The 20891-nt window shown below is 42.6% G+C and overlaps 1 protein-coding gene across 1 annotated transcript in view; it reads left to right on the forward strand.

The window, feature by feature from the left end:
- The first annotated feature begins 3522 nt into the window (after window positions 1-3522).
- The window catches only part of LOC121534107 (retinal rod rhodopsin-sensitive cGMP 3',5'-cyclic phosphodiesterase subunit delta-like), a 30833-nt gene continuing 13464 nt past the window's right edge, over window positions 3523-20891 (forward strand). The window contains exons 1-2 of the mRNA XM_045205788.1: window positions 3523-3888; window positions 19839-19927. Of these exons, the coding sequence (XP_045061723.1) occupies window positions 3821-3888; window positions 19839-19927 (157 nt within the window). The 5' untranslated portion in view covers window positions 3523-3820. The remainder of the gene's footprint in view (window positions 3889-19838; window positions 19928-20891) is intronic.

Genomic DNA, 20891 nt, shown 5'->3' on the forward strand with positions numbered 1-20891 from the left:
TGTGATGAGAGAAATAGTCCATTGGTTAATTGAATTCTGAAAACACTAGTTCTGTGCATTTTCTCATACATTTTTACAGGTAGGTAGCCTATTTGTCTATATTAGTATGCAATTACCATGTAACAACCAATAGACCAAATTCACTTCGTTTGCTTTTTCAGAACTTTTTCCCGTTCAAGATAAACGTAAAAACTAAAAATGATAAATTAAACATTATATAAAAACTTGACTTTATAGTTGGTTTGGTCAGATTTTTATTTCCACCAGAAAATAACAGGTGCAAACTTTGCACTCATGTAGGCTCATCCATCCCAAATCCAAATAGTATTATTGCAATTGCAACCTGTATACAACATGATGGAGGCAAGTCAGTACAGCTGCTTTGATCATCCATTTTACTACCCTTTTTGAACCAATTTGCATTGCATGAATGCCATTCATCAAATTCCGTGCCAGCAAAGACAGTGGGATCCTATGGGATGTGCTGTACATGTGGCCCAGAGTCTACACAGAGGGACTGGCGTTGTACACTGAGTGTACGAAACATTAGGAACATCTACTCTTTCCATGACATAGACTGACCAAGTGAATCCAGTTGAAAGCTATGATCCCTTATTGATGTCACCTGTTAAATCCACTTCAATCAGTGTAGATGAAGGGGAGGAGCCCGGTTAAAGAAGGATTTTTATGCCTTGAGACAATTGAGACATGGATTGTGTATGCGTGCCATTCAGAGGGTGAATGGGCAAGCAAGACAAAATAATTAAGTACCATTGAATGGGGTATCACAGTAGCTACCAGGCGCACCGGCTTGAGTGTGTCAAGAACTGCAACGCTACTGGGTTTTTCACAGTGGTGTAAAGTACTTAAGTAAAAAATACTTTAAAATATTACTTAAGTAGTTTTTTGGGGTATCTGTACTTTACTTTACTTAACTATTTATATTTATGACAACTTTTACTTTTACTTCACTACATTCCTAATTAAAAATATGTACTTTTTACTCCATACATTTTTCCTGACACCCAAAAGTACTCGTTACATTTTGAATGCTTAGCAGGACAGGAAAATGGTCCAATTCACGCACTTATCAAGAGAACATCCCTGGTCATCCCTACTGCCTCTGATCTGGCGGACTCACTAAACACACATGCTTCGTTTGTAAATTATATCTGAGTGTTGGAGTGTGCCCCTTGCTATCCGTAAATTCATAAAACAAGAAAATGGTGCCTTCTGGTTTGCTTAATATAAGGAATTTGAAATGATTTATACTTTTACTTTTGATTTAAGTATATTTGAGCAATTACATTTACCTTTGATACTTAAGTATATTTAAAACCAAATACTTTTAGACTTTTACTGAAGTAGTATTTTACTGGTTTTAAAAGTGACTTTCACTTTTACTTGAGTCATTTTCTACTAAGGTATCTTTACTTTTACTGAAGTATGACAATTGGGTACTTTTTCCACCACTGATTTTTCATGCTCAACAGTTTCCCATGTGTATCAAGAATGGTCCACCACCCAAAGGACATCCAGCCAACTGGACACAACTGTGGGAAGCATTAGAGTCAACATGGGCCAGCATCCCTGTGGAACGCTTTTGACACCTTGTAGAGTCCATGCCCCGATGACTTGAGGCTGTTCTGAAGGCCAAAGGGGGTGGAACTCAATATTAGGAAGGTGTTCCTAATGTTTTGTACACTCAGTGTAGATCTTATCTACTGACCCGCTTTGCCAAATGCACGACATGATCTACATTTCTCTGTTTTACTCTCTTTTTTTATTCTATTTTTTGTTCTCAATAGTTGCCTAATTCTTTGGATATCTGAGGTGGCCTAGTTATTCATTCATTCCCAGTAGAGACCGTACGTGTTTTGTTTTTGGTGGATGTCTCCACCTTGCTATAGCTTTTGGGTACTGTAAGAATCTTGACATCACAGTATCACTTGCCTGTTAACGCAGTATAATGACACACCAGCATTAAGTAAACAAGAAAATGCACACATTTTACTGAAATACAATATTAACTTCTCATAGACAGTACATTAGCACCAAATATATTTCTTATGAGGTAAACAGTCACAGACAGTTCCACTAACAGTTTTCTTTTTATTTAAAATAATCTGTACCATTATCTGTTTTACTGAAAGTATGTTTGACAGAGTACCCCATTTTTTTTTCAATAGGACCTTTCCCCTTTTAATCTGATGCTCCTCAGAGGGTGTGAGTCCATTCTGTAATCACTAGATGGCCATCTGTGGCCCCGCAAACTGGTGTTGTCCCGTCACAGCATTATTACCAGTATTCTTCCTGGTTAATTTCTGTGTTCTGTGTACCGGTGAGTCTCTGTAATGTACTGTATGTCAGTGTCTGCAGCTGATGGCAAACCTACAATTTTCCTCTCTGGGGATAAATGACATTCATTCATTCATTGATGAGGAGCTCAGCTGGAGCACACTGAGAGGCTTATGTGAATACTGAAGGAAATGTTACCGCCTACTTGTCTGGCAGTGGCCAAAGGCCATTATCTTGAAGATTGAGTTCATTAGCTATGCTCAGTCCCTTTCGTGTATTGTAGTCACCTTTGATTGTGTTGGGAATTGCACCTTGCTAACAAGCCAATATGAAGCACTGTGATGACTGACAGGTTTCTGCCTATATCCTTAAAGAGATAGTTTATCCCAAAAGGTTAGTCAGATGTTTTACAATGTATACAGAGTAAGTGGTCTTAAGTTGACTCGTGTCCATATTCCCCAGTATACCATGTTGGGTGACCATGTAGTAGTAGGCCTATCATGTGTATATTAGGATACATTTGCAGGCCTCAATCCCTAATGAATGGGAAAGATTGGCACCATCTAATTACAAGGAATTACACTGCGCTAATATTTTCCATTCATTCAGTTTTTGAGGCCTGCAGATTTATGACGTTGCAGTTGGGTGACTTCTTGACACAAAGACAGCGAAACAGCTGTATAATATGTCATACTAGTCCAGAGGTGATCAGAGAGACAGCAGGTAATCTGGCATTACTGAACCAGGTGCAGAGATTGGCAGGGTGCTGCTGGAAAGTGTCCCACTGTTGACACCTGTTGCTGTTGGGAAATTAGAGGAGGACATTGTTTGCAGACATAGGCCTGTGTGAGTGCCCCTGAGTGATGATTTAGGCCAACTGTATAAGACCTTGCCTCTATGCACTTTAAATTGCTAGACATTCTCATCTCTAAAAACATCAATTTATCTTTCACTTGCAAACTCAGGATTGTGTAATTATACTATTTGTTCATGGTTCTATCTACAATCTGATTTAAAGCACAGGTGCAACAGCCCCTACACTGGATGCATACCTTTTGTGTCTGCAAATTGAGAGGTGCTCCTCAAATATCTGTATGATTTATCTTGCAATGATTCTGCATGTGGCACTCGTGCAAGAAAAGAGACCGCTCTTCCGAAGGGGGGCGTTGCCTCGGCCTTTGGCGTTGCCACTGGTGACGCGTCTCCCCAGCCAAATCCCTCCCTAGACGCCCGGTTTCATTTGTTGTTTTGTAACGTGCTTTGCTACCGCGCAAGGTGTTCGGACGAATTAGCTGTCAATCTCCGACCAAAATCTATTTAGGTAGGTTGATTAAGGGATCAGTACTGTAGCAGTTCCCAGTGAGATTAAATCTGGATCTGCTGGAGGTTAATGTGATATTGCAAGAGTCCTCGGACTTTATGCCATTTTCAGGTGCATTTACATTAGCTTGGTAACGCGTACAGTAACATCACAAGCTACCTCAGTTTTTTAGCAGTTTTTTCTACACTCACGAAACTGAAGATGTCCGACTCCGACATAATGTCTTCAACCGAAGACAGAGCCAAGGAGATTCTGAAGGGGTTTAAGCTGTATCCTTTTCAATTAATTGAGGTTTGTTTAGCTAGCTAGTTGGCTACAGTCTGCAGTTAACGTAACTGGCATAGCTAGCTAGTAGTACTGCCCTTACTGTACCACGTTGGCTACCGTTACGTCGTTAGCAAGGCGTGGGTGGCTAGTCTAGGTAACGTTAGCCAAGTTAGCTAATATTTTCAGTCTATTGATGGTTTATTAACTAACTAGCAGGTAACGTTAGTGGGGTTGCTAGTGTCTTTCTTGGCCATGTTCTGAGTCTAACGTTAGTTTGCTGTCAAGTTAGCTTAACGTTAGCTAACAGTAACAGGCCTCACCACTAGCTAGATATCTAGCTATATACTCAGCTCATAGATGTGGTGGCTAACTTTAGCCAACTACTTTGGATAAGTTGATAAGGAGCAGTCAAATTGCACAATGAGAAGCTATTTAGATGTGCATTTAATTGAACATGCAAACATAGGTTAGGTGTTAGCTGAATGGTTGCCGTCGCTAGTTAGCTGACTGGTTCTGACTGGCACCAAACTTGGGTAGTCATTTGCTGATGCTCCCGCTCAGTGTCTGTAGCGTTAGCTGTTCATGCATACGGAACAGTATTGGCCAATTGTCATGCATTGCCTATTACTTGTGCAAGAGCATCCTTTACTACAGCATCAGTTTCAAGTTTTCGGGGGCTTTCACACCAAGTTGGTTTGGTGCTGTTTTCCCGTCAGTTCGGTTCGTTTGGACTTGTGTGAACGCTATCCGCACTCGGGAGTGCACTAAACAATGCACTATGATTCGATTTTTATTTGTTTAGTCACATGCACAGGGTCACAGATGTAGTAGTTGCTGGGTACAGGGAATTATTAAGCGCCAAGCGCCAACAGTTCAGGTGTGAATTCAACAATAACAAATAATATATGCATGTTTACAACTGTGACAATGATAAATGTAAATGTCCATTGGGGTGTGGCATCTTTTATTATATTATTTTCACGCTCCACAGTTTCCCCCTGTGTATCAAGAATGGTCCACCACCCAAAGGACATCCAGCCAACTGGACACAACTGGGGGGAAGCATTGGAGTCAACATGGTCCAGCATTCCTGTGGAATGCTTTCGACACCTTGTAGAGTCCATGCCCCGACGAATTGACGCTGTTCTGAGGGCAAAATGGGGTGTGCAACTCAATATTAGGAAGGTGTTCCTAAATCTTTGGTATACTCAGTGTATGTCCATTGTGGTGGGGGCAGGGTAGATGTGGGTGGAGGTAGGAAGTCCGGGGGAGCAAGTAGCTGACTATTCAGCAGCATGATGGTCTGGGGGTAGAAGCTATTGGCCAGTCTGCTCCTGTACTGCCCGCGTCTGACTGATGGAAGCAGGGAGAACAGGCCGTGGCTCGGGTGGCTGAGTCCCTGGTGATCTTATTGGCCGTCCTGCGACACCTGGTGCTGCAGCCAGACAGTATGCTCTCGATGGTGTTTCTGTAGAATACTGTGAGGGCCCTCGTGGGACAGGCCAAATTTCTTCAGCCTCCTGAGATTGAAGAGTTGCTGTCGGGCCTTCTTCACGTCTGTGTGGTTTGACCATTTCAGCTCCTAGGAGATGTGTACGCAGAGGAACTTAACGTTTTTGACAGCCTCCACGGCGGCCCAGCTGATGAGGATGGGGCGTGCCCAGCCTGGTTCCTCCTGAAATCCACACCGTCAGAGTGCCTACCTCCTCCCTGTAGGCCGTCTCCTCGTTGTTGGTAATCAGGACTACTACTGTCAGTGAACTTGATGATGGAGTTGGAACTGTGTGAGGCCACACAGTCGTGGGTATACAGGGAGTACCCTTGTGGGTTCGCTCAAAGAGGGGGGTCTCAGTCTGATTCCATTCGTACCATGGTGCGGTTCGCAGCAGGTGATAACTCTGTCGTGACCAAACACAGGTTAAGAACGTTAAGAACCAGAGTCATACATTATTATTGGTTGTTTGACTGCAAGCATTGGAAATGCACGCAGCATCATAACTCTGAAACATTCTGTGAGTAGCAGTGCGTTTATGAGCACATCTGATGCAGATTAGGGGAGACTGGCTATACCACGGATATAGGCTACTGAATATAGAATATTCACGTCGCAGTTAGAGCGGCTATTTTTTGCGCTCTTCCCTCCCGCATGTTGTTGGAAGGCCAAAGCGAAAGCAATCATGAAGTGATGCTTTATTTTACATTTTAGTCATTTAGCAGACTCTCTTATCCAGAGCGACTTACAGGAGCAATTAGGGTTAAGTGCCTTGCTCAAGGGCACATCGACAGATTTTTCATCTAGTCGGCTCTGGGATTAGAACCAGCGACCTTTCGGTTACTGGCACAACGCTCTTAACCACTAAGCTACCTGCCGGCCCTTTATGATAATCATAAATGGATTTAACGTGAGCAATTTTGTCCAATAAACAAATGACTTGCATGGACACGTGGTTTTGTTTAGGAATTTGAATGTAACAAATAGTTTAACTCTGATTCGAATTATAGCTGAAATCTGTGTGAACTATTGTCACAAGCACAGTATTCAGCAGGCTGTTGTGGAGCGGGTCGAGAGCTTCAAGTTCCTTGGCGTCCACATCACTGAAGACTTAACATGGTCCACACACACCTGCACAGTCGTGAAGAGGGCACGGCAGCGCCTCTTCCCCCTCAGGAGGCTGATAAGATTTGGCATGGGCCCTTGGAGCCTCAAAAGTTCTACAGCTGCACCATTGAGAGCATCTTGACTGGCTGCATCACCGCTTGGTACGGCAAATGCACCACCCTTGACCGCAAAGCGCTACAGAGGGTGGTGCAGACCGCCCAGTACATCACTGGAGCCAAGCGCCCTGCCATCCAGTACCTCTATATTATGCAATGTCAGAGGAAGGCCTGAAAAATTGCCAAAGACTCCAGCCACCCAAGCCATAGACTGTTCACTCTGCTACTGCCCGGCAAACGGTACCGGAACATCAGCTCTTGGACTAAAAGGCTCCGAGACAGCTTCTACCCAGAAGCCATAAGACTGCTAAATAGTCAGACTGCTAAATAGTCAATTAATGGTACACAAACTATCTGCACTGAATCTATCTTGCACTGACGCACGCTCACTAGACTATACACAGTGTTCAAAACATTAGGAACACCTTCCTAATATTGAGGTGCACCCCCTTTTGCCCTCAGAACAGTCTCAATTTGTTGGGCCATGGACTCTACAAGGTGTCGAAAGCGTTCCACAGGGATGCTGGCCCATGTTGACTCCAATGCTTCCCACAGTTGTCAAGTTGGCTGGATGTCCTTTGGGTGGTGTATTGTGTATTAGCAGAAAACAGGATCCCCCCATTTTAGTGAATGAAAAAATGTCAGTCTTCGTGTAAATAAAAAAAAAAGTTTAGAAGACAATCATAATTACTTCTAATACACCAGATGTATGTCCTTGAACCAATTTATTTTAAAATCGCACACAGAAAAAGTTAAAAGGATAATTTAGTTGCTAATGGCAGCTTGCCCTGGTCGGCCTTCAACTTGAGGTACTCAATGAGGGGGCAGCACTGAGCTAGCCTGCAACGTCACTTCCTGGAATAGCTCAAAGTGCACATGTTATGTCTCCATGAGACGCCATCTTAACCGACTTAATTTGGCTTCAATGCGCTATTGTCTTCACATAGGAGAGAATGTTGTCACGTGATCGATGGCGTTGTCCATTCATGTACAGTCGTGGTCAAAAGTTTTGAGAATGACACAAATATTAATTTTCACAAAGTATGCTGCCTCAGTTTTTATGATGCCAATTTGCATATACTCCAGAGTGTTATGAAGAGTGATTAGATGAATTGCAATTAATTGCAAAGTCCCTCTTTGCCATGAAAATGAACTTAATCCCCCCAAAAAACATTTCCACTGCATTTCAGCCCTGCCACAAAAGGACCAGCTGACATCATGTCAGTGATTCTCTCGTTAACACAGGTGAGTGTTGACGAAGACAATGATGGAGATCACTCTGTCCTGCTGATTGAGTTAGAATAACAGACTGGAAGCTTTAAAAGGAGGGTGGTGCTTGAAATCATTGTTCTTCCTCTGTTAACCATGGTTACCTGCAAGGAAACACGTGCCATCATCATTGCTTTGCACAAAAAGGGCTTCACAGGCAAGGATATTGCTGCTAGTAAGACTGCACCTAAATCAACCATTTATCGGATCATCAAGAACTTCAAGGTGAGAGGTTCAATTGCAATTTGTAAGTCGCTCTGGATAAGAGCGTCTGCTAAATTATGTAAATGTTGTGAAGAAGGCTTCAGGGCGCCCAAGAAAGTCCAGTAAGCGCCAGGACCGTCTCCTAAAGTTGATTCAGCTGCGGGATCGGGGCACCACCAGTGCAGAGCTTGCTCAGGAATGGCAGCAGGCAGGTGGGAGTGCATCTGCACGCACAGTGAGGCGAATACTTTTGGAGGATGGCCTGGTGTCAAGAAGGGCAGCGAGGAAGCCACTTCTCTCCAGGAAAAACATCAGGGACAGACTGATATTCTGCAAAAGGTTCAGGGATTGGACTGCTGAGGACTGGGGTAAAGTCATTTTTACTGATGAATCCCCTTTCCGATTGTTTGGGGCATCCGGAAAACACCTTGTCCGGAGAAGACAAGGTGAGCGCTACCATCAGGCCTGTGTCATGCCAACAGTAAAGCATCCTGAGACCATTCATGTGTGGGGTTGCTTCTCAGCCAAGGGAGTGGGCTCACTCACAATTTTGCCTAAGAACACAGCCATGAATAAAGAATGGTACCAACACATCCTCCGAGAGCAACTTCTCCCAACCATCCAAGAACAGTTTGGTGACGAACAATGCCTTTTCCAGCATGATTGAGCACCTTGCCATAAGGCAAAAGTGATAACTAAGTGGCTCTGGGAACAAAACATCGACATTTTGGGTCCATGACCAGGAAACTCCCCAGACCTTAATCCCATTGAGAACTTGTGGTCGATCCTCAAGAGGCGGGTGGACAAACAAAAACCCACAAATTCTGACAAACTCCAAGCATTGATTATGCAAGAATGGGCTGCCATCAGTCAGGATGTGGCCCAGAAGTTAATTGACAGCATGCTAGGGCGGATTGCAGAGGTCTTGAAAAAGAAGGGTCAACACTGCAAATATTGACTCTTTGTATAAACTTAATGTAATTGTCAATAAAAGCCTTTGACACTTATGGAATGCTTGTAATTATACTTCAGTATACCATAGTAACATCTGACAAAAATATCTAAAAACACTGAAGCAGCAAACTTTGTGAAGACCAATACTTGTCATTCTCAAAACTTTTGACCACGACTGTGTGTGTATGTATGTATGTATGTATGTATGTATGTATATGTGTGTGTATATGTATATGTATATATATATATATATATATACATACATACATACATACATACATACATACATACATACATACATACATACATACACACATACACACATACACACATACACACATACATACATACATACACACACTCACACACAGTCATTGATCCTGACTGACCTTATGGGTCCTTGAGGCAAATTTGTTCAGCATGAGGAAAGACACTTACATAAAAAGTTTCAAGTCTCTAGGTCACACGGGGTGACAGATATGAGGGTTTAAGTGAGACTGCATATAACAGCACCACCTATAGGCCAATCGGTGCCATTCTTTTTTGACAAAGTTACACATGGCCTGTAGTTTCTGTTTGCCTAATTTGGAGAGAAAAAAGTTACCAATTTATGCTTGAGTTATTTGACCATGTAAAGGGAACCCCTAATAAACAATATAGCAGCAATATGAATCACTATAATCAAATAAATGATTGCGTGAATGTAAAGTGTGGTAGAATCCTGAGGATGGGCATAGAGTCTGTGCAGGTAGTCAGTGGGAGAGAAGAAGGGCAGTGGAAGTTAGGAATTACAACCGCCTGCCCTGTGTCTAACTTTATTCATCACAGACAATGCAAGGCGTGTGTCTGACTGGGAAGTTGATCTATACTAAACCTGTAGGAGGTAACTGGAGCTGCTGGCAGGGCAGAATGGGAAATGTGACAGTCTACCCTGATCTTTTAAAACATAGTGGAGGAGCTCATTTGAGGAGCTTGTTTGATTACCATTCTATGTACCTTCCAGGGGTAATGTTTGTGCATCTCTCCTAGCTCGGATAGAAGCCCTTACTCTGGTTTACATAGGCTAGCACAAGCCACCGGTCCCAAAATAGGCACGGTAATGCGGACGAGAATAATCACACCTACGCTACTGCCACCGGCTTCACTCGGAAGACTGAAGATCCATCGTTATTTAATTACACCCTGTACTTTAAACATGACTTGGTAGCACTGAGGGTAGACCTATTCAGTGTTGAATAGGTAAGGGATCCTGACTCCTGTAGCAGGCTGTGTATTCGTGACCTGCAAGGCAAGCTTCATTTTCTAGGCTTCTCATTCTTAAATCCTTGATTTGCAAGGACAGGGATTTGCTGCCTTATGGTCCTCCTAACAGGCCTGGTGACTGAGGTTAGCGTGCTACCAGGCACTGCATTGAGCCACGACCGGCTGCATACTCCTAGAGTACCACAGTATAATACCCATAAAACCTAGCAGTAAAACACAGAAATGGTTCCAATCGTTTTTCCAACATACATTTTTCCTATAGGGAGTTTTAGAAACACTTAAATTAAGGGCTGTGTTTCGTTTAGGCTTACCCTGGCGTGACGTTTTGATAACCGTGCAAATCTCTCTCGGACAAGGTTACTATTTTTCTCAAGTCGTGCGTCCTCCGAAACATGACCCGCCAAACTGCGCTTCTTAACACCTGCCCCCTTAAGCCGGAAGCCAGCCGCACCAATGTGTCGGAGGAAACACTGTTCACGTTACAACCGAGGTCAGCCTGCAGGCGCCCGGCCCACCACAAGGTGTCGCTAGAGCGCGATGAGCCAAGTAAAGCCCCTCCGGCCAAACCCTCCCCTAACCCGGACGACACTGGGCCAATTGTGCGCTGCCCTATGGGACTCACGATCACAGCCGGTTGTGATACAGCCCGGGATCGAACCCGGATCTGTAGTGACACCTCTAGCACTGCGATGCAGTTCCTTAGATCACTGAGCCATTCGGGAGGCCCAGGACAAGGTGACTTTTATCAATATATTTGCCTGTATGCAATGCTAATTAGCTGCTAATGTGGCTATCATACAGAACTACAAATACCTGTCTCAAACTTCACGTCACTCACCATGGCCATGATGATCTGGACGAGACTGCCAAATTGAGGCAAAGTAAGAATCTCTGGATTAACTATCTAATCTTAGCCAAATTTTGTGATGAATGAATTGGTGACATTTATTTAAATGGACAATTGTCTTGGGCAAGTTTACAATTTACACTACCTGTTATCAATCTAGCCAGGTAGCTCATGGTTAGCAAGCTAGTTAGCAACATTAGCCTGGCTAGATGGCTACATTAGAGGTCTATTTTTCTAGCAATTTAAATGCATGAGAAATTCATAAAAAACAAGTTTAGCTTTTATAAACCAACTGTCTAGCTTGCTAGTTAACTAGCCAGCTAACTTAGATGGTGAAGCTAGGAGTTCTTGATAATGTTTGTTTGTGTCAGGGTGAGGGTAGCCCACTTCAAGTAGCCTACTACTTGACTTGTAGCTACCCTAGCTAGCTGTATTATTTTGGTCTGGCTTTTTGAGAGGTTTCAGAGAGACGGACTAGCATCTCTTGAGTCAACAGTGTGCTTACTTTACTGCAGGAAGACATTGAGCTCTTTGCTGTTACCCCCTGGACAGCCGATCATTAGTATACAGTGGGGCAAAAAAGTATTTAGTCAGCCACCAATTGTGCAAGTTCTCCCACTTAAAAAGATGAGAGAGGCCTGTAATTTTCATCATAGGTACACGTCAACTATGACAGACAAATTGAGAAAAAAAAATCCAGAAAATCCCATTGTAGGATTTTTAATGAATTTATTTGCAAATTATGGTGGAAAATAAGTATTTGGTCACCTACAAACAAGCAAGATTTCTGGCTCTCACAGACCTGTAACTTCTTCTTTAAGAGGCTCCTCTGTCCTCCACTCGTTACCTGTATTAATGGCACCTGTTTGAACTTGTTATCAGTATAAAAGACACCTGTCCACAACCTCAAACAGTCACACTCCAAACTCCACTATGGCCAAGACCAAAGAGCTGTCAAAGGACACCAGAAACAAAATTGTAGACCTGCACCAGGCTGGGAAGACTGAATCTGCAATAGGTAAGCAGCTTGGTTTGAAGAAATCAACTGTGGGAGCAATTATTAGGAAATGGAAGACATACAAGACCACTGATAATCTCCCTCGATCTGGGGCTCCATGCAAGTTCTCACCCCGTCGGGTCAAAATGATCACAAGAACGGTGAGCAAAAATCCCAAAACCACACAGGGGGACCTAGTGAATGACCTGCAGAGAGATGGGACCAAAGTAACAAAGCCTACCATCAGTAACACACTACGCCGCCAGGGACTCAAATCCTGCAGTGCAAGACGTGTCCCCCTGCTTAAGCCAGTACATGTCCAGGCCCATCTGAAGTTTGCTAGAGTGCATTTGGATGATCCAGAAGAGGATTGGGAGAATGTCATATGGTCAGATGAAACCAAAATAGAACTTTTTGGTAAAAACTCAACTCGTCGAGTTTGGAGGACAAAGAATGCTGAGTTGCATCCAAAGAACACCATACCTACTGTGAAGCATGGGGGTGGAAACATCATGCTTTGGGGCTGTTTCTCTGCAAAGGGACCAGGACGACTGATCCGTGTAAAGGAAAGAATGAATGGGGCCATGTATCGTGAGATTTTGAGTGAAAACCTCCTTCCATCAGGAAGGGCATTGAAGATGAAACGTGGCTGGGTCTTTCAGCATGACAATGATCCCAAACACACCGCCCGGGCAACGAAGGAGTGGCTTCGTAAGAAGCATTTCAAGGTCCTGGAGTGGCCTAGCCAGTCTCCAGATCTCAACACCATAGAAAATCTTTGGAGGGAGTTGAAAGTCCGTGTTGCCCAGCGACAGCCCCAAAACATCACTGCTCTAGAGGAGATCTGCATGGAGGAATGGGCCAAAATACCAGCAACAGTGTGTGACAACCTTGTGAAGACTTACAGAAAACGTTTGACCTGTGTCATTGCCAACAAAGGGTATATAACAAAGTATTGAGAAACTTTTGTTATTGACCAAATACTTATTTTCCACCATAATTTGCAAATAAATTCATTAAAAATCCTACAATGTGATTTTCTGGATTTTCTTTCTCATTTTGTCTGTCATAGTTGATGTGTACCTATGATGAAAATTACAGGCCTCTCTCATCTTTTTAAGTGGGAAAACTTGCACAATTGGTGGCTGACTAAATACTTTTTTTCCCCACTGTATGCATCTGTTGTTCACAGATACCTTAAAAGAAATGGGCCTCAGAATGTCGTCACGGTATTTCTGTGCATTCAAATTGCCATCAATAAAATGCAATTGTGTTCGTTGTCCGTAGCTTATGCCTGCCCATACCATAACCCCACCGCCACCATGGGGCACTCTGTTCACAACGTTGACATCAGTAAACCACCCGCCCACACGACGCCATACGCGTGGTCTGCGGTTGTGAAGCCGTTCGGACGTACTGCCAAATTCTCGTCATTGGAGGCAGCTCATGGTAGAGAAATGAACATTCAATTATCTGGCAACAGCTCGGGTGGACATTCCTGCAGTCAGCATGCCAATTGCACGCTCCCTCAACTTGAGACACCTGTGTAATGATCATGCTCTTTAATCAGCTTCTTGATATGCCACACATGTCAGGTGGGTGGGATGATCTTGGCAAAGGAGAAATGCTCACTAACAGGAATGTAAACAAATTTGTGCACATTTGAGAGAAATGAGCTTTTTGTGCGTATGGAACATTTCTGGGATCTTTTATTTCAGCTCATGAAACATGGGACCAGCACTTTACATGTTGAGTTCATATTTTCGTTCAGTGTGTATTAAGCCTACCTTCCGCATCCAGTTATTTCTTCATTTGTAACTCACCCACCAAAAATCACAATATGCCGTTTTACACTTTATTTGTGCTGGTCTAATTCCTCAAATGGAAAAGCAGAAGAATCTTGTGTGCTCTCGGATAGTAATAATAGTTAATATGGTGCCAGGTTTGTTGATGAATAAATCATTTAAGCTTTACTTCTTGTCAGATGTATATGTATGCGTTGTTTACTGGTTAGATTTCTTTAAAACAATGTAATTGTTGGAGTTCAGGTGTGTGACGTAATTGATGGGTGACTAGGTGCATTCTTGTCATTAAATATGGTTATTCATTCATAACCTGTTAAATTCTGCAATTAGTTAGTCTGGCTTTGAATCTGCAACAGAACGTGTCAACAAGTTAGTTCTGAATTGCTTTAATACAGCAGTGCATTCTGACACCACGAATTGAAATAGATTTAATCTCGTTCATATAGTTGGCAGAAATGATAAGGGATTATATATAGACCACAAGCTGAAGGAGAAGAGGATCTGGTAAAATAAGGGTATGTTGCCAATATCATCTAGGTAGGTTAGCTAACTAGCTAGCTTTGCAAAAAAATTTTTTGCCTAGTATTCATGGCACAATGTCAATATCTAACTGCTACTAGGACAGTATTTTGTACAAGACACAAGACCAAATGCATAAATAAGCCAACAAATATTAGTAAAATAAAATATGGAACAGTAAATGATTCAATATATCTTTCATTTTGTATCAAGGTAGCTAGCTAGCTGACAGCAAAGGTGTCAGCTAGAGATGACGTGTAGGAGCTTGCAGGAATGTATAGTCTAGCATGATGTCTACTTTGATGGAATTAGCATTTTCGAATCTGAAAGTAAAGGGAGCCGAATATATATGTATAGATATAGAGATATATAGATAAAAGTCACCTTGTCCTAGAGAGATTTACATGGTTATCAAAACGTCATGCCAGGGAAAGCCTACATGAAACACAGACCTTGTTTTGAAGTGGTTCTAAAATCCCCTATGGGAAAAATGTGTGGTTTAAAGACTTAGGAACCATTTCTGTGTTTGACCGCTAGGTTCTATGGGTATTATGACGCATCCGCTGTGTAACGGATTTTAGGACTTTTGCAAAGACATTTATTTTTATTTTTGTGGATTGCATAGGAACATAGAGAGGATAGTCAAGCTGTTTCAACTTTAAGCTGATCCTCCTGAGACCAAGCAATCGATTTGTACTCTGAGTAATTCGCCATCTTTGAACTAAAACCAAAAACTCCTTCCTTCCCCCTCCTTAAAAGTTAGGTAACGAGCATCAGATTAATCGTGATTACAACATCACCAAGAAACAGGCTACATTCACACAGATTTCTCAAGGTTTTTCCATCAAATTAATCTAGAAGATTTATTTGACGTGTGCTGATCAGAGTGGTAGGCTGATCAGAGTTTTCTGTGTATCACTTTGTGTGCCGTATGGTGACTATCGGGTTAAGGAGGTTAGAAGTCTTCCCCAGCATGACCAGCTTTTTGACCTGTAGGTCATTGTCTTATGCAATGAGGATATTTATAGAAAGCACTAGAAGTTGTATCACAGCAGGGAGAATTCAAAGAAGTCACAAGAGGAGCTACAACTCAACTTCAGTATCAATTTGCTTGTTTGCAGACTGTGTTGACGAGAATATCATAATTGCTTTCAGTTAGTAAAGTTTCTAAGTCTAGTATAATATTCCAAGTTCTGTAATGAATGTAGGTATAACCTGAAATTATGAAAGTGTGATTTGTGTGTGATTCCCTTGTGCTGCCTAATCAGATTATTTGATGCTTTGATTCCTGGGAACTGCCTTGCACCATGAATAACCCAGTATTGTGTACCATAGGACTAGGCTATAAACTATTACCCAAGTCGTGCTGAGGATCCCGCCTCTCCATAGCACACTACAGTAGTTCATTGTATGGAAAAACCTCTCGGCAGTTCGGTTAATTAGACAAACATACATCTCAGACTAAAAGTCCACAGGCTACATGACTCACGTATTTATGATGCTGCTGCGTTGGGCATCCTGGCCTGTACAGGAGCACTGTGCTTCAACATCGGTGACTGTTATGTCCCTAAGGAAGGCAAAGGCTGGCCTCGGAGGAGAATGCAGTGTGCACTGCAGCCAGCTTCTGCTTCCCCTGAGTGGACCTGACATGCATTTAATCTGTCCCTGAAACAAACTGATTCACAGAACTGTGTGAACGCAAGGACTGGCTAACCTCACAGTGAAAGTCTGTGTTGGTGTAGGGGTAGGATATTTGAGCTTTGGGACTTCAGAAAAGTCTCGATTGCATTTCTGAAGATTATATGTACACAAATTATGCAATGAGATGTATTTATTTGCAATGGTTTCATTTGATAGTTCATGCAATATTGCATACGTCATGACTTTATATGTCTCTTGTTTATTGCATGTGCAGTCAAAAATGTGATTTTCCTGTGTTTTATATATATTTCCACACTGAGGTTGGAATATTACTGTGAAATTGTGAAAATTATGATAATGCTCTTTTAGTGTAAGATTTGTTTTGAAAGGACCGCTTTAAATTTCAGCTTGTTTGCATGGGTGGGGATTTTGGACCACCTGGCCACATCACCAGGTGATACAAGTTAACCCTATCAGTCCCAAGACCCAAGCAAAAATCTGCTTTTCATTTATCAGACTTTTCATTTGTCTGCATGTCCAGCCCTTATATTTAGTCTCACAATTAAGTGTTTTACCATTTTCTTTTCAGGACAACCAGGGCTCTAAGTAGAACACAAAACAATTCGACATAAACAGTTGCATTCATGAGTTTTATTGACAAATCTCAACAACAAAAGCAAAAATCTGATCAAAATGAATTTATCTGAATGCTGTAAATACAGAAATTGTTTTCTCAGTGGGAAATCAATATCCAACTAGTCAGTGACAACTGTGTGGAGTTTGACAGCAACTATGTGAGCTTATTACAGTATTATAGACACTATGTCCTAGGATTTCCTATGATCTTCTATGTAGAAGAACCCCTTACCTTCTAACGACTCTTTTGTAGCTTGTGAGCGTCATAGAGCAGAACACGTTACATGTTAGTGAGAGTCTCCGCTTTTTATAGATAGCTTTTAATAGTGTGTAGCTCAAACCATTCGGGGCTCTGCAGCCGTTTTTGTAAAAAGACACGGGGCCCCTTCGGGATCTGCCCTTGTCTCACAAACAGCGCTCTAGCTCAGCCCCCGTTAATCACAGACTAATGGTTGGTATCTATGGATGCAGAAGTCGGTAGCTCAAACACGATGTTTAAAAGGGTTAGAAGTCCAAAACGCGCTGGCGTCACGGTGGGACTCGTTGTGTTAATAGACCGTCACAAAGAGAGTTTGCCTTCCATTAACAGCTAGTTGTCAGGTTACATATCCCTCCCATTAGGCCCCTCCCATTAGGCCCCTCCCATTAGGCCCCTCACTCAGGCCACTCCCATTAGGCCCCTCCCATTAGGCCCCTCACTCAGGCCACTCCCATTAGGCCCCTCCCATTAGGCCCCTCACTCAGGCCACTCCCATTAGGCCCCTCCCATTAGGCCCCTCACTCAGGCCACTCCCATTAGGCCCCTCCCATTAGGCCCCTCACTCAGGCCACTCCCATTAGGCCCCTCCCATTAGGCCCCTCCCATTAGGCCCCTCCCATTAGGCCCCTCACTCAGGCCACTCCCAGACAGTTCTAGCAAAATTGTTGCTTAAGAAATGGCTTTTTGCTAAGAAGCTACTTTTGTTTCTTTTTGACCATTTTCATTGAAAATAATCAGTAAGGTACTTAATTGTTACACAGAAAATATTTGATATTGAGATTTTTTTTTTAACGTCTGCATGGACCTTTTTTAAAGCTACTCTTTAAAAATGGATGGAGCTTAAGTGAGGCTAGCGTGCATCTAGGGGCTAATTAAGAACCATGTTTGAGTGTGTTGGGTCTGTCCCCCCTGTGGATCTTCTCTGCTTAGCACCAGGGATCTCAGTAGGTGTGATCCTGGAGACATCTGTCACCTCTTTCACCACCGGGCTTTAATATAACTGCAGTTAGCTGACATCTCTAACCAGGCCTATTATGAAGAAGTTTGTGTTGTCTAGGCCCTAGTCTTTGACCTTGGAATGTACTGTCAACGTTTTCCTGAATTGTTCTCTGCAGCCAGTTCATGAGCGTAATAAATAAAATTAAAATTAAATATATAATTCACATTGAAGCAGCAGGACAGATCGTATTCTAATCCATTCATAAAACGTTAGATGGGTAGACGCTGCTAAGCTGCTTTGCCCCCCAGTATGAAAATGTATGCACTCACTAACTGTAAGTCGCTTTGGATAAGAGCATCTGCTAAATGACTAAAATGTAGAAATGTCATTGTCCAGCAGGACTGACAACTGTGTTCAAATCAATTAAATGATGTAGGAGGTAGGAGACAGACGGCACGAAGTCCACAGCCAAAATATTACCTAACAAACCACTTCACACAAAGCATCCCAGTCATGTACAGAGTTTGAATGAAGGGGTAAAACGGTAGCCTTGTGTATACCAGACTGATCAGGCTAGTAAAACTGAGGTAGTAGGCCTATGTTTTCTGATGACGTTTCTATTGAGATGACTGAGTATCATTCTAGGATGATTTGGAAGCTGCTGGGAGGTTGGTGACTGAGCTGACCCCAGGTGTTGCTGGGCTGCAGTCTGTCAGATTTGAAAGGATGAAATTATTATTAAAAGCACCACACGTTTCATCTCGCTAAGACAGTGCTAGCTCCACAGCAGATGGCTAGCTAAGCTCCGTGTTGGAGTTGGTTGCGTCTTGTTTCCATTTTCACTTCACAACTTGTATTTTCCTACCTGCTGTTTTGAAGTTTGGTCATTCTATATTTAGCCTCTTATTATTAGTTTGAAAGAATTTATCCCGTTTGGGGAATTGCTTGACAGACACTTTGCTCCTCCTTATTCTGTTTCGCTGTTTGAAGGCCTTAGTCACGAAATAGTCATGTTTGAAGCCCTTAGTCGTGAAATAGTCACGTGAACTGAATGGCATTGTGTCCTGAGGAGGGCTGGTACTGACACCCTGTTGGGGGGGGGGGGGAGAGCAGCACAGATGGTCTTGAGAACGGGGTTCAGGTGCATCTGACATGGAGTACCATCTAGTTGACACAAAACAGCCATATCTTCAGGTTGGCTTCCAGAGCCGAGTTAGAAACTCTTTGCTCTGTCCGTTGGCACTTGCACCAGCTGGAGAACTGTCATGTTACACATTTGACTCGGCTTGCACCACTTGACCTATTAGAAGAGGTTAGCTAGTAGTAGCTACATAATCATGTTCGGCTTTAAGACACTAGAATTGGCCACTCCAATAAAATAACATGGCGTGAGAGCTGGTGTAAATAACTAGAGCCACAAACGTCGGCTGTCTAATAAGATTTTTGGAAGTATAAAAATAGGCCTAGACAGTTCATTTTTGGCTACTAGTACTAGTTGCATTATCAAGAAGACTTGTGTCCGTTGGATAGCTTTTTTTCTTTTCGAGACTGAGTTGAACATCTGTTGCGTACTTCTGGATTACCTGTTGGTTCCGAGAGATCAAAGGTTATATATTGTTGTGTATTTCCTCCTTGTGATTGGGCTTGGCTACTGTTTGAATTGTCTGTCAGTTGGCTTCCACTAAACGTTCATAACTTGATGGGTTTCCTGTTATCCTGGGTGCCACCTTGAGGAATACTGGCGTTACTTCATTGATCCCTGGCCCTGAGGGAAAATTCAAAAGTTTGCCACGAGCCGCAGACACAAACAGTACAGACCAGAAACCAGAACCTAGACAAGGCTACTGTTGCCTGATGTAAGTACATGGCTGTGTCCGTAGTTTTCCTTGACTCCCTCTGCCAGAAACTGGATGAACCTGCGTGACGCTGAGACGGGGAAGGTGCTGTGGCAGGGAACGGAGGATCTGTCTCTTCCTGGGGTCGAACATGAAGGTACTGGAATCTCCTGGCTGGTTAACTGTCATCTTTCCTCCGTCATGGTGTGAACGTGGATTATTAGGCTGTATCTTCCAACCACTACCAAGATGACCACTCGGTTCTAACCAAACCCAGCAGTCAGACGGTTTTTCCTTAAGAGCTTGAACCCCTAACCAATGTCAAAACGCCCAAAATGATTGTTAGCAATTTACCTTTACACAGTTATGTCATGTTGTGCCATGTTCAATGTTGTATATTAGAATCAATAGAAAAATGAACATGTATTTTATGTGAGAAAGTAGCCTAGCTTTAGGTAAACATCAGGGACCTGTCAATGTATAATGTCTGCATGCGCCATTTCTGAAAATTGCGCACGTACAACAATTATAGAGATTTATAAAATTGGCAAACTCCATACATAAACATGTTTCTCGTTATAAATCAGACCTGTCATAAAACTACGTGCGTGAACTAGCATTAGTACTCCGCCTGAAAAACGCTCTCCATTCTCCTTTTGTGGTGACAATAACGCCCTTTTATTTTAGGTATAATTTGGAACTATTGGCATTAGGCCACGGCATGCAAAAGACTTTCAATATTTATTTTATCAATAGATTATTGGATTTCCATGTGCTGCCTTGGTATAGGCTATGAGATTAAATGGGCATTGATGTCGCGCTCCGATCGCACACCAATACTTTAGCCTACCCATACTGTCAACTATGTTACGGAAAGCCATCGGTGTATTTACTGTGTTGGCAGGATGTTTTAATCTTCAGCAGTAATTTATGCTGTATCTGAAAAAGGACTGTCAGTTTCTGAATGAGGAAAACAATGGCAAATTGTTGTGGACTTGTCTGCAGAACGTTTGAAATCAACTATGTTTTGCATTGACTTTTCCTCCAACCTAAATATGGACTGTCCGCGAATTGTTAGACATTGTCTAAGGCAGGCTACTAAAAAAAATGCAATTACAGTA

The sequence above is a fragment of the Coregonus clupeaformis genome, chromosome 20, assembly GCF_020615455.1.
Source record: "Coregonus clupeaformis isolate EN_2021a chromosome 20, ASM2061545v1, whole genome shotgun sequence".
Lineage (NCBI taxonomy): Eukaryota > Metazoa > Chordata > Actinopteri > Salmoniformes > Salmonidae > Coregonus > Coregonus clupeaformis.